Source organism: Penaeus japonicus, unplaced genomic scaffold (genome assembly GCF_977035675.1).
Source record: "Penaeus japonicus unplaced genomic scaffold, GWHDUDI00000001_assembly GWHDUDI00000016, whole genome shotgun sequence".
In the NCBI taxonomy this organism is placed as follows: domain Eukaryota; kingdom Metazoa; phylum Arthropoda; class Malacostraca; order Decapoda; family Penaeidae; genus Penaeus; species Penaeus japonicus.
In genome coordinates this window covers 4,611,687-4,626,686 of record NW_028234418.1, presented here as the reverse complement: position 1 = coordinate 4,626,686, position 15,000 = coordinate 4,611,687, and the positions used below count along the sequence as shown (strand labels likewise).

At 36.5% G+C, this 15,000-nt stretch overlaps 1 protein-coding gene across 8 annotated transcripts in view; it reads right to left on the bottom strand.

The window, feature by feature from the left end:
• Window positions 1-2,536: 2,536 nt before the first annotated feature.
• Window positions 2,537-15,000, bottom strand: part of slmb (beta-transducin repeat containing E3 ubiquitin protein ligase slmb) — a 33,403-nt gene continuing 20,939 nt past the window's right edge. For 4 of the 8 annotated variants that reach the window (XM_086545037.1, XM_086545038.1, XM_043026054.2 and 1 more), the window contains exons 7-13: window positions 14,559-14,750; window positions 13,588-13,731; window positions 12,790-12,908; window positions 11,393-11,503; window positions 10,930-11,008; window positions 9,558-9,718; window positions 2,537-6,525 (exon numbers count right to left, since the gene is read on the bottom strand). In XM_086545037.1, coding sequence (XP_086401163.1) covers window positions 6,522-6,525; window positions 9,558-9,718; window positions 10,930-11,008; window positions 11,393-11,503; window positions 12,790-12,908; window positions 13,588-13,731; window positions 14,559-14,750 — 810 coding nt within the window. In that variant the 3' untranslated portion in view covers window positions 2,537-6,521. Of the gene's footprint in view, window positions 6,526-9,557; window positions 10,351-10,929; window positions 11,009-11,392; window positions 11,504-12,789; window positions 12,909-13,587; window positions 13,732-14,558; window positions 14,751-15,000 lie in introns of all 8 variants that reach the window. The other 4 variants (XR_015191708.1, XR_015191706.1, XR_015191709.1 and 1 more) reach the window with 2 other exon arrangements.

Sequence of the window (15,000 nt, the reverse complement as noted above, 5' to 3'; positions counted from 1 at the left end):
TGAATGCAAATGACATGATAGAAATGATTATGCAAAATGTTATGTTCTGAAACTGGAAATATGTATGAATCTTATAAACAATCTATACATACAGGACAATGGATGAAGGTCTATAAAACCCTTTGCCAGCACTTAACCAAGTGGAAATCCTTTTTTTTGTAATTCTTTTTATAATAACCCGAGTTACCTATAAAAAAAAAGAAGTGTGATGTAACTCCAACTTAGCACATATGGATGAAAGAGAGACATGATCAAAATAAGTAGACATGAAAAGACTGCAAACACATTGAGAAGGGAGATAATCCTCATCATCAGTAGCATGTACACAGGCAGTAAAAGATCAAGTCAGGCTCAGACAAAGTCAGATTCAGTTTAAGTCATCTGTTGCTAGTTAGCAGCAGTGCAGCGGCGGCAGCAGCAGCAGCAATATTATTATTATTCATTAATGGAGTATATCAGAGGCCTACATGAGATCATTATCACAATGAAACACTTGCCGTAAAACTATTATCAGATGCATTTAAACTGACAAAAGAATTACCATTATGACTACTGCATTCATAATTGATATCTTAGCAAAAAAGCTTTTTAGTCGGACCACAGTACAGGTGGGTCAAACAAGCAATAAATAACATATTAAACAGCATAACATGGGAGTACTATGTAATTAAAAACCTATGCCCAAAATGATATAAAATGGAAGACAAATTTAGATCTTTGGGTGCAAATGTGTAAACAATGCTATAAAGAGCCTACCCTCTGACTGCAGGTCAAGGCATCCAAGTTAATAAGTACTAAAAAATTATTTTGAACTTTTTCTTCCCTTTCAAATGTTCGAAAGCTAGATACTAGTAGTGATGTGTAAGTAATAATTATTAAAAATCAAATGCAACAATAATAATGATAATAAAAACAAAAATAATTGGCTGGGTTAAGGACTGCTAACAGAATTAAACCTCAGTGATGCAAGTCTTTGATTATATGTCAAATCTATAAAGATGCAAATGGTAAAACACTTATCTTTCCAGAACCAAGTTTGACCCATTATTTCAATTACGAAATGTCTTTTCATATTAGATGTTGACATATATTTTACTTAGCATTTTATCGTCACTGTAAACAATAAAGAAACTTCAGTTTGGCTTCACTTTATACAACTACTTGGAAAAGTTTATTATTATTATTTTTTTTTTTGACATGGTCTATCACAGTAGTGTGAAAAAAAAAAAAGCGTTTTGATGATCACCCTTTCTGGTATAATGTCACATGCACAGAAGCAATGAACAGTGTAACAATTACATTGGGTATATCAGATGTTACCACTTTGCCAAGAACTTTTTGCTGTTTCTCCCTTGTTGATCGCACCTCCCCATACCTTGCCCTCTATGCAACTTGTAACATAATAGAAAAAAAAAATTAAATACGAAATCAAAGGGCTGAATTCTAATGCAAGCAATTTTCCATCTCATTCATTACTTTACAACTGAAAGTAATAGAAAACTGACAGCTAAATTTGTCATTTGCCAAACCAATAAAAAATCCAAATTAAAAGATCAGAACTTATTATAAATATCTTTCAAAAGGCTAAGAACAATTTCTTTTTGTGGGTGGATGGGGGGTGATATTCTGTATTCATAAGAAGAGATTGGAGGCAGACAAGTTATTTAAACAATCCACATTCTGAAAGTGGCCTCAGCTCTCAAGTTAGTTTCTAAATAAATTTGAAAAAAAAAAAGATCTTTGTATTTCTCCAGAATACAATAAACGTCTGCTTTTGATCTAACAACCTAAGAAAATATAGACTATGTCGTTACAATTTCCACATTTCTCGTGCTTAGTACTGTGGTGCAACAAGTCACCCTAGTATGCCAGAATCTTCCTATTTTCTCTCCTCACTCAGCAATCAATAATTTGCCTCCTCACTACATGCTGGCATGATCTTCAAGCTCAGGTATAATATAATAGCACTGTCTTTGATAAAACTCTCTGTACAGTCATCCACCAACAAATAAGCTAAATACTACAGGAATACATAGACCTACGTATTCTGAGCAGAGTGAGCTTATGATTAATCAAAGTATTCCGATTGACTGAGGTGCCCTTTCCTGAGTCTGAAGAGTTTGCTCTGGCACAGGTCTATGCCTGCATAAAAAAAACAAAAACAAAAACAACAACAGAACAATGAAGTTTGATTAGAACAAACAGAGAGAAAGAGAGAGAGAGAGAGAGTGAAAGAAGACTAAGATATTTGAACAATGATGTTGCAATCAAGTCAATTCACATTTCATCTTTCCAACATTTGATTCGGTCAGAAAAAGAAAAACTGAAGTTTGCATTACAAATCTAATCTCCTTTGAAGTACAGTTGCTTGTGTTTCCCTACTGTAAGTTATAGTAACAATTATGTTTCTCTCCCTTAGAATGGTTTAAGAAATAGCAATTAAAACATCAATATATGAAATTGTATACCTGTGGAACTTATTATCTGTACTGAAGCCTGTTATAAAACTTATTATTGGATTAAACAAAGCAAATCATTAAATTGAAGTGCAATAACATTTAATAATAGCAAATAATATACAGCACTTTAGTACAATGACTGATGATATTCCTGGATTGGTCTCCCACAATAGCTCTAAGGCTCTGATACCAACAGATAAAAGTGTGCAAATGCAAAACATCACATGTCGCAAGCCCGGTCAAGTGCCCCGGAACTCACATCTGTAACTTGTCTGGCTAAATAATTATGACCAATTCTATCCTGACAAAACAAACAATATGACTTGAGGTGAAGTTGCATTAGAGGTTGCTACCTATAATGCCATTTGTGCCCTCTTCAGAACCAACCTTGAAGCATTGCAATTTTAGAAAAATCCCCATTCATCACTGACAGTAAACTGATGCGGATGTGAAATCCTTTGGATTTCTAGCCCAAACACTGCGGATTCCTTGGCTCTTCACAACGCATGGTACATGAAGCTATTGATGGTCACCTCCTACAGCCAAACAATGCTACATTGTCACAACAGCAAAGTAAAATGTTTAAAAAAAGATAATGAAGTAAACAGTCTTTCAAAATAAAATGATGTCAAGTCTCAAATACCTCACATGTTTCTAAAAGTTATTGTATCAAGCCTGAAAGGAAGCATAATGAAAAAAGATAAGGAAATAATAATAATAATAATAACAACAGCAATAATAACAGAAATGACTGACACTAAATGACTTTAATGTAGCATGAAACGTGATTAGATGGAAACCCACCCTTGCTGTGATATACATAACCATGAGACAAAAATGATGAATGTGGTCTTGGTGATGCAAACTGACAAAAAAATACTGAAGTACATCAAATGATTTGTGCAACATCAAAACTTTTTGCAACTTCAAAAATAAAAGTAAAATAAAAAAGAAAAAGTTACAATGAAGAGGCATTATGTAAGTTTTTATATAAGGTCAGTTAAAACAGAAACCAAAATAAAATAACAACTTTATTGCTTTCATTAGAACTAAATCAGACCTGTCATTATGAAAATAGTACCCTCCATTGCTAGTACACTGTTCCTACTGCCTTTTGATAGTGCAGAACTTAAAAAAAAAAAGTTGAAACCAGTGTATTAATAAGAGGGGATTATTTTGAAAGAGACCAATCTGAACAAGTTGTAGGTCGCACTAAATTTGTCTTTCAAATGTTTTGGTTTCTATCTAACGGACCTCATACACACACACACACACACCTGGCCCATAACATTCAAGAGAGTCATGCTTCTAAACCCTTCTTGAATTCTTAAAATTTGCAAATGTGTGCTGTGGATCTTGCAATTACCATTAGGTTATCTTAAGATTAGACTATGATGGTTGTATTATTCCCAAGACCATTCATAAGAATAGGTTGTTACCATTCACAAAAAAATACACAAATGCATCAAAACTGTCAAAATTAAAGAAAAGGGCAAATACACATTTCTGTACATAAGTGTATGTAATACATCTTCGTTATCAAACCCTGTACTATGATGATCATATCATTTTGAAAACCAAAAGTACTGACTCTAGGGTTTAAATCACAATAACAGCCTCATTACTTTTCAAAAAAAAATTACATAAATATATGACAACTACATGTGTATGTATTTGATAATTAGAGTGAGAGAGAAATGATGTTAACAATGCTGCTGCCCACTGCTTGCATTCACCAAAATACACTTAAGGTTTTTAAAACTACAGTGGTTGTTATTAAGTACGTTACATATTTACTGTTTGTGAATAGTGCTTAACTTTTTTTTTTTTTTTAATCACAATGAAATGGTCTATGATATATTTGTTCTTTTTATAACCATGTTATCTTTGAGATCTTTCAACCCATAATGATATTGAGCATGATAGTACTAAAACAATATAGTCTAGTCTACTAGTACTAGCAATATCCACAACATGCTTTTGTGAATTTTAAAAATCCACTTGGGATTTAGGTAAGCAACCCTTGCAAATGTTAAGAGCCAACTGCAGATATATAAAATAAAATGCCAAATCTTGTAAAAGATTGTTGGGGTATTGATATCGGTGACTTTTGATGTACTCCTGTTTTGAATCTTCCTCTAACAATTAGATACAATAAATTGGAATTTAGATTTAACACAATTCATTTTCTGGTTTGCATTGGAAACTAAAATTGATACTTCACTATTAAATATTTCAAAATAATCTGAGACTGATATTGAGACAATACATCACAGTTTCAACTCCCATGATATCCTCTATTCAAAGTTTTGGCTTCCCAATGCAATTACAATTCAGAATTCGATTGGAAAATTTTGAAAACTGAAACTGGCTACAGCAAGCATTGGAATGAAAATATCTCAACTACCAAATAGGCCCCACACACATCATCACACACTTGACACTCACACAGACGTATCATCACTCTCTCTGTATATACATATATATTGTGGGGTGAATAATGCATTCTATACCATAAAAATGAGGGGTGAAAGCTAATAAATGATAATAAAATATACAAGATGCCAGCAGTGGATGTGATCCTAAAGTTTCAGAGTCAACGGTAGTTTGCTTGCTTTGGGAAGGTATCTGTTTCCCATTCATGTTGTGAATAACATGTGCTGCTGTCGTTGACCCAATGAAGTTGCATCAGTGAACAGTTATGAAACAGAAAAGATAAAAAGTATACAAGAACATTTCAGTAGACTCAGCTGCATTTTGTATGTCAAATCTTTCACAAATCCTGTCTAAAAAAGCATAAATATCATTTCAAGAAAGCTCTACTCTATCTTTACTGCAGAAAAAAAAGTTTAGATTTACTGGTAAAGCTCTTCCAATCTCTTTAACAACAGTTAGTTCTCGTTAGCTTTGCTGAATGACATATGCTTGTGTATACTCTATTGTTACACTTCGGAATCAAACCACTATGTAATAAGAAATGACAGTCCTCATTTTGAAAATATTGCACAGATTGCTAGACAATAGCACATACTGTCTTCTTTTTTACACAAAATGAATTTACAAGTGGAACATTATGAATGTCATGGCCTAATGATAATAAAAAAGATGTCTGGCTGTTGGACTGGTGGAGCAGATGAGATCTGTTGCTTCTTTTCCATTTTCCACTGGAAGCTTTTCAATGCTCAGTTGCCATCATCTTGTTAACTCAATACACTGACATATATAACTTGCACACCAACTATGGTCCATAGCACTCTCTTCCTCTCTTCACTGTTGAGAGACATGTTGCACTGGACAGCATCTTCCTTTCCTTAATTGATGAGAACAATAACAACAATTACTGATTTCATCTTATTGGTTCACACAAGTAGAGCAGGTCACCTTACATGCTATCTTTATTTACTTTTTTAAATATATATTTCTTTTTTTTTTCCCTCTCAGCCTTTTGTCAGATCTGATTCTCGGTTTTGAAGTTGCTCCAAATGAGGAAGCTCTAAAACTCAAGGTAGTAGAGTATATATATATAAAAAAAAGTTCTGGCATTGCAGAGAGAAAGAGAAATAGATAGAGAGAGAGAGAGAGAGAGAAAGAGAGAGAGCAGAGAGAGAAAGAGAGAGTGTAGCGTAAGCCTCGATTAGCAGTAGAGAACAAGAGGGCACTAGAACGTCAGCACAAGAAGAGTACACCAACACTTTTCTGGCTATGCACCAAAGTGATGTAGGAGTTTGCCTATCACACCACAGAAGTATGGACGGGCCAGGGGGGGAGGCAGGCAGAGGTGCCGGGTCTTTACTATCAACCCTAAGCACTTGCGAGTCTTTTTCCGTGCCTTTTATTTTTTCAAAGATGTGTTCGAGATGCGTGACCTACCACACACAATTCACTGGCACTATTTTTTTCTTCTTCTTGACAGCACTCGAGCTTCCATCACTCAAGTCTCTTTCACAGCTGCAGGCACATCCTGTAGATGCAAGTTGCTATGAGAGCATCTCCTGGGATTCATCTATGCCCTGGAGACCTCTTTTAACGGAACAAAACAATGTGCACTATGTCTTCACTGCATTAGCTGAAAGGAGAAGAGAATGCAATGTCAGACATCCATCACCTGGAAACTAATGGGAGAATGAAAAAATTGTTATTGGGAGAGAAATCTTAGGCTTGCTTCACATGTTCAGTTAGGCTTGACTGCAGAGGCAAAACCTGCATAGTTTACAATGATGTGATGTGATTGGGATGCATTGAAGATCTAGTTCAGGTCATCGTTGCTATAGGGTGCCCCATTAACCCAAATGCTCTGGGACATTAATAACTGTTCGCGCTATGCATTTCCGGGAGGTTACTGCATTGGCCTAAACTCCAGGGTCTTATCTTATGACGCCCGGCATCGAGGTGCCGTGACCTTACATGACGACCGGAGTTTGGGCCAAGAAGGTGACGTCATCACTGCATGTCATCTGGAGGATTTGGGTTAAAAATAACCAAATAAAGAGGAAAGGCAAAATCTGGTATGACAACAGAATTTTTCAATAAGAATCTACTAGAAAAATAAACTAAAAAAATGACTGGTACAGTTAACCTGATATGACTTTCAACTTGTTAATGATGGAGGGTTTTGGCTCCACCTGGACATTTTGCTCGGCTTTTTTAAAATGCGCAGGCCTAACACTGTGAGATATTAATCCGCTAAGGCAGCTGATAGCTGTTAATCATCCGATCACCTGGTAGGACAGCCAGACAATGTCATGACGTGGCATTCATGTCACCGGCAGGCAGACCGGTCAAGCCATGACGTGAATGTCAGGTCATTTGTCATTAAAGGGTTAAGAACTTTTATCCTTGGTACATCCCTTAATTGAATGAAAGAACACATGCATGTGTTAGGTCATTACTCCTAATGACTCTCTGATTGTTATCTCAGGTTTCAACAGAAAGATCTTTAGGCCATTTCCAGTAATATCATAGGTAGTAATTGATTTTTAACTTTCCAAGCACATTCAATCCATGGTTATTATAGAATAATGTGTGTAGTTAATGAAAGGACTAGCTTTAAGATACTTAGTGTTTATGTTTGTCTTTTTTTTCAAGAGCAATCATCATTCATGACTGAGACATCAATAACCTGTACTTAACTTGTTAATGCCAGGTGTTATGATATCACATCATGTGGTCATCAATCAGATCATATCGCGCCAAATGTGAGCCAGAGGAAAAACAAATGTACTGTGCAGTTCTTGGCGCGAAGGTCTTCGTCGGAACACCTTGGTCCCAAGGGACATACACTAAGCAGGTGATCCATGCACATCATGTGGTGGCAGCACTTGATGCTGGGAATGTGATATCAAGTCATGGCTTTACACATGGCTGGCACTCCAGGTGATTAGCCGTGTAATAGTCAGCCACAGCCAGAGCGGGCGAATAACCCAAGGCATTAGGCCTGCACACTTGAAATATTCACCCCCATCGTTATCAGGTTAAATAACAAATGTAAACTTTTGGGAATACAGAAGTGAACAAGTTAAGGCCTTATTCATGATTGCATAAGTGAACAATTGCTCTGTCTGGCAAGCCATTAACCCTTTCCCGACGGGGCACGCGCTACGCGAAAACCCCTATGCCAGGCCATTGCAATATTGCATTGGAAACGTCACACTGGCATGATGCTCCGGCATCGGGAATTTAGCTGTGTCACACGAGTGTGAAGCACCGTCGTCATAGGGTTAATACACCAAAAATAAAGTGCCCAATACCAGACTATGAATAAACTAAAAAAAATGTTATTGATACTGTGTTTATGACTTTTCACCTAAATCTTACATGAATTCCCCATGTCTAACATCATACTACTACAGATCCTTAATCTGTTGCCGACGGAGCTGTTTTGGCTCCAAATGGTCGCAACACCGGGATATTTCAAACGCACGAGCCTAATACCTCGGGTTATTTGCCCAATCACCCAGTGCGCTGGCCAGGAGGATAGCCATGACAAAATATCTTGTCCCTGGCGGCTGGTCCTGCCACCACTAGATGTGATATCTTGTCTCCCGGTGTTAACCCATTCACGGCGGGGCGATTCCAGCTCTGAATGGTCACAATGCTGAGGTTTCCGAATGCATAGGCCTAACGCCTCAGAATTCTTGGAAACACTAGCCACAAGCCTGGGCTCACCATGAGCGCTGGTCTTGACCAAATATCTTATCACCGGTGTCTGACGCAAAAACCACGAAACATGTAAGCACATCATCCAGCGCGAATGGGTTAACATATTAATGCAGCCTGAGCAAAATTTTGTATTTGTCTTCAACAAATACTGGGTTACCTGCACCTTTCTCACTTTTTTTTTTCTTTCTATTTCTTTTCTTCTTCTCCTGCCATATTCCAGATCAGATTTTAATCTGTACAATTAAAATTGCATAGATATTTCCTCATCTATGTTCCTTTCAAATTGCAATTTCTGCCTGTGCAGTATTAATAATGATGATAATAATTAACTGAGCTTATGTAGCAGCCTTTTGATAAACCTGTAAAACCCCCCAAAATAAATTTTCTACTTGGAGCTCTGCTCACCACTAACATAATAAATAGAGTAAAAGAATGAGACAGAAAGGAGGCACAGAAACGGGAGAGAAACAAGTGAAAAAAATATAGAGGGTTTGGAAAAAGGAAGAGGGGGATGGAGAGTGAGAAGAAGGGAGAAGAATGAGAGAGAGAGAGAGAGAGAGAGAGAGAGATAGATAAAAAGAATGTGTGTGTGTGTGTGTGTGTGTGTGTGTGTGTGTGTGTGTGTGTGTGTGTGTGTGTGTGTGTGTGTGTGTGTGTGTGTGTGTGTGTGTGTGTGTGTGTGCATGTATAAAAGCCCAAGAGAATGAGAGTGCAAAGAGAATGATGGAGGGATGGAGGGAGGGAGAGAGAGAAAATGAATGAGCACATAATGAAAAGAATAACAGAAAGAAAAATAAGGAGAAAGGATAAAGAGGAAGAATAAGAGAGAACTTAGAGAACCACTAAATTAGTCAATATATCAATTACAACCAATGCCCAAGAAGAACCCAGCATCCCCAGAGGTCTTAAATGCTAAGGAGAAACAAACGCGCATTCCACCTTCTGTCCCCGGTGGGCGATCCTCCTCGAGCACTGGTGATCCCCGAGGCTTCTGGAGGGGAGCAGTTGAGGAAGTCCCAGATGAGGATAGTGTCATCGTGGGAGGACGAAACTATCTGGAACTCGTCAAACTGGAGGCGGAATACTCGGCCGGAATGTTCCTAGAACAGATCGGAGGGAATGAGGACTCTGGGAATGGGAATTCGTTTTGATTTGTGAATTTACATGACTGTTCTTTGAGAGAGTGAGGAGCGACTAGATCTCAATTTATTTAAGCTTTCAAGTGCAATTATTTGGAGAATATGCAAATGCAATTTTTAAATATTTTCTTAGAAATAATTTATTTCTTATACAATGCCACATACAATTTATCATGGAACATTTAAATTTCATACTAAACCATGACTTTGAGAAGATGAAAAAGTGACCTTATATTAAACATACAAATAAGCAAGTCAAACAAGATATATCCTATCAGAGAAATCATTAAATGAGAGAAAATAATTATAAATAATAATAAACTCATTACAAGTGCAAACAACTTTCTTGAAAACTTTTATCATCTTTGAAAAAAGTCAGCATTTGTGAAGCAATGAATAAAAAAAAACCTAGCACGTAAAATACCACAACCCAAAGCTAGGAATCTTTGAAAGAGGCAAGTAAGTAAGTGAGTGAGTGAGTAAGTAAGCTAAACCGAATACAGAGGAAACATATCGACCTTAAGGCTGTAGTGACACCCTGTTGCCTTGATGAGAAACATTTCACATCAAGCTCTGATACACCCACCTACCCCCTGCAAGTAAATGTACGACACTTGTAGGGAATTGTAGCCTTTTCGCTCTCTTTCTTTATTTTTTTTATTTATTTATTTTTTTTTTTGGTCTGCTACTATTACTTCAACAGTCCATCCAGGTGTCTCCCTCATTTTACAAAATAAAAAAGGCCAAACAAAAGCAAAAAGATGGAAAAAAGGATAAATAAATAAATGATGACAAAGAAAGAAAGAAAAAAAATTTGGCTGCTGGACATGAACCATAACTCATTTTCTTAAAATGAACACCGAATTAGCCAGGGTTCTCATGGAACGGATGTTTTATGAAGTAATATAGAAAGACCATATATACCAATTCTATAGGCTGTCCTAGGTATTCTGTTACTACACTGACTATTAGTTAAGCAATATAGATATCATATACAGTGGCTTAACTTGACAGTCAGTGAGTAATATTACCATCACACATTCCACAATAATTTTCAACTATCAAAAAAGGCTTATAAAAGTTTGTCTTTTTTACATTTTATCTAGAGAATAATATGGAGAGAGTAAGTGGAAAATAATCACAAAATATGGACAAAATGCAAGGCAACTTACCACAAGAGTTCGGAGACACAAGGTTCCAGCTGGCACTCGAAGATCCAGCGCTGCTTGGAGGTCCCAAACCTTGATTTTCCTGCAGTTTAATGACAGAGTTATACACTTGAACCAGTAGTGTGGCAACAGTATTGCAACAGTCCTCATTTAATGAGTGATGTGAGAGTTGAAATTATTTCCCCTATGTTTTCTAAAAAATCTGTTAAAATCTAAAATTGTTTTAACCCCCCCCCCCAAAAAAAAAAAAAAAAAAAAAAAAAAATCCTTACAATTATAACAGATGAAGGAATATGAATCGTGAAAAAATGATATGACAAAGCATTCATGATGATATATGAAATAGCAACATCTTAATTTCTGCTTAAAAAATAAAAAATAAATAAATAATAATAATAATAAATAAATAAAATAAAATAAATTAAGGCAGATGAACTCCTTCCCAGGTGGTGAAGGCTTAACTGACCCGTCGTATGCTCCTGATACGATCCTCTTGTTGTCAAAGCGAATACATCGTACTAGTTCTTCATGCCCTTCCAGAATTCTTAAACATGCACCACATTCTATGTCCCACAGCCTGTAAAAAAACACAAAATATATATTATTCAACTTATCTTCACAACAAACGCAAACACACATTTCTCTCCAAAACATCCCAATTTTCTAAAATCTATCTCAATGCCAATCTGGGATGGGGGAGGAGAGGGAGAGAGAGAGAGACTATTTACAACCCACAAAACAAAAAGAGTACATCAGTTGAAACCTAGCACTATCTTTCATTACAAAACCTGTGGCCAACATCATGCTAATTACTATCATATCCAAAGGATTTATCCCCCAAGTCCCCTTTGACCTTTCAGATATAGATTGAGAATATATAAGAAGAGAGAAGACATGACCAGAAGAAAAATGAATGAGAAGAAAAAGATGGAAATAAGAAGGAAGAAAAGAGAGAAAAGAAAAGAAAAAGACCGAAGAAAGAAGGAGAAACAAGCAGAAAGAACAAGAAAACAACAGAATCAGGAGATCTAGATGATGGTGAAGAGAGGCAGAACATAAAAACGCAGCTGGAAGAGAACTAGAAGAAATATGAATAGAAATTTAACAGGCAACAGAATAAAGACTAAATAAATACAAAGGCAGAACACAGTAGCTCATAATAATTCTAACTGCATTTCATTGATCAAAATTGCAATTATGTTTTGGCTACTTAACCTATGACCATAATGACTAAAAAATATTATGCCTACTTTCTCCTAATTTCTCAGACAAATAAAAATCTAGCTACTGGAACAATAAAAATAAAAATACACTAAACTAGTGGATGTGTCAATGTGACCTGTATCAATATGTACAAAGGTGTTTTTCACTAACAGTCTGGTGCCTTTAACCCATTCACGCCGGGGATGTTCCGGCTTTGCACGGTCGCAATACCGGAGTTCTCGAACGCATAAGCCTAACGCCTCAAGATTCTCGGGCGCACAAGCCGCGAGCCTGGGTTGCCCGCTCGCTCTACCCGAGCGCGCGGCTTCCCCTCATAGCTCGTCCAGGGCGTCTGACGCGAAAACCACAATACGTGCTATCACGTCAACCGGCGTGAATGGGTTAACTATGCATTGAGGAACCCTAAATGTAAAATATGACATTTCCTTTCTTTCTGTTCAAGTTCCAAGCAATTTTACCAATATATATATATAGCAATATCAGCACTGATAGGAAACAACTATGCTTAATTACATCTGTCAAATTTGTAGAATTTCACACACATCATTACAAGCAAACAACAAATTAAATCTAAGAACCACATATGCCATGGAAAATAATAAAACGCCACGCATTCAACTACATCTTGAACTTCTGTACCTTATTGTATTATCTGAAGAGCCACTGACTACAAGTCTATCACGATACTGCAGACATGCAATGCCCCTCTTGTGACCATTTAGTGTCCGCACAAATTCACAGGTTCCTGTGCTCCACACCTGAAATAAAATGGAACAATTTGAGGAAATTGAGACATGATAGGAACAGTCTGGCTTTGAGAGTGAATAATAGGCTCATGGTGATAGACCTTTCGTAAATGAGAGAATCAGTTAACCCATCCATGATGGATGACATCATATCAAATCATGAAGATATTGCCAACAAAATGGATGATATCCTTTCACATCATGCAGTTTTACAGTATATATGGATTGTACATAGGTCTGTTTCAACATACACATTGTAAGTGCATTTGTATACATAGCTTCCTGTTGGGAAGCTGCATGCACTTTCTATATTGCTAGAGGGTGTGGAATATATCCACTCTGCTTTCAATGGGTTAACAAGGGTATAATGAGGCAAGTGAAAATTAACTCACATCCAGTAGCACTATCATGAAAAAGTGAAGTTTCATAAATAAGGGATAACTTTTATTGGAAAGACAAAGCAAGAGAGAGAGAGAGAGAAAGATCAATTTAAATAAGAGCTGAACAGGGGTTATATTTTGTAAGCATGATTAAAATTTTGGGACGTTTGTATGAGGGGTATTCAAACAATATACAATAATACTTACAATATATCTATATCAATCTTATTTGTGGTACCTATGATACAATAAACAAAACAATAACAAGTCGTCATAACAGTATAATGATAATGCTTAAAAAATTGCCTCACCTTGATTGTTCTGTCACCAGACGCACTGACAATATATTTCTCATCAAAATCAACAACATTAACTGCTGCCCGGTGACCAACTAGCACCCGTCTGAGGTTGATTTCTGCCGGGGATACCATATCCCAGACAGCAATGGAACGGTCCTGGAAGGAAAAGAAAAGAAAGAATAATAAATATATTGCAATTCACAGCAAAATAAGAGGTTTGCAAAAAAGATAGATATTGTCACTTATTAAGCCGATTCTCCTTTCTCACCATTTCCATGAATAAGAAATATACATATTGTAAAAAAAAAAAAAAAAAAAAAAATCTATTCTAATCCAAATACACTAACTACTTAATATTTGACTAATAGATTCAACGTATCTTTTTTCTTTTTTTTTTACAGATGTACTACTCCACATCACTATCCATATCCAATAGCACTGTCTCACATCAAATCATTTTTTGCCACAAATAACATGTGTTAAAAAACTTTATAATTGCTTTATAATGTGTACATTACTACTCTGTATTTTTAGTTTTAAGAATTTCTCGCAAACAAAATAATTTATTCATATACATACATATATATATATATATATATATATATATCTTCCTTTGGAACAGAAAAACTTGATTCTCATTCTATGCATGAAAATGGAAAACAATACTTTATTATCTTATTCTATTATTCTACTTTAGCTGGCAGCAGTTTCTCAATCAGGCCAATTTGAAAATAAAATAGTTCAAAATGTTTAAAATCTATTAGCCTGCATCCACCTTAAATATATTTCAATCAAATTCCTCAACCTTGACTCCCTTAACCCATTGGTTACGGTATTAAAAAAAAGGTGTATGCAGTAGGATGGCGGGTTTACACTGTCTGGCACAGTGCCACCCGCGCCTACGACCGACTCTGCCTTTGCAGCAAATCATGCCATCCGCTGCTAATGGGTTAAACAACAACAACAACAACCTGCATACCCACCTTTGAGCAAGTGACCATCATTCCATTGTTAAAGCGTAAGTGAAGTACCGCCTCGCAGTGGTGGATGAGCGTGTTGGTCATCTCACCCGTGTTCACGTCCCACACTCTGACGGTGGAATCTGAGGACCCGCTGATGATCACCCGCTCGTCGTACTGGAGGCATAGGACCGACCCTGTGTGTCCCGTCAACACCTGGAACATAGGTTATGGGGGGGACGAGGTCAGTGGTTGTTGGCTGTGTTCTTAAGAATTTCTATTATTATTACTGTAACATTAAAGGGTGAATATTATGAGTCTAGGATTACGACTAGAGAGATTACTCCTTACAACTAAAAGAAAAGCAGCAGTCTTTACGGGACAGATATATTCAAATAACAATAGTAATTAAAAAAGAAGTAGAAAGGGGGGAGGACAATTAGTAAATCTGACTATTGACAGAGGG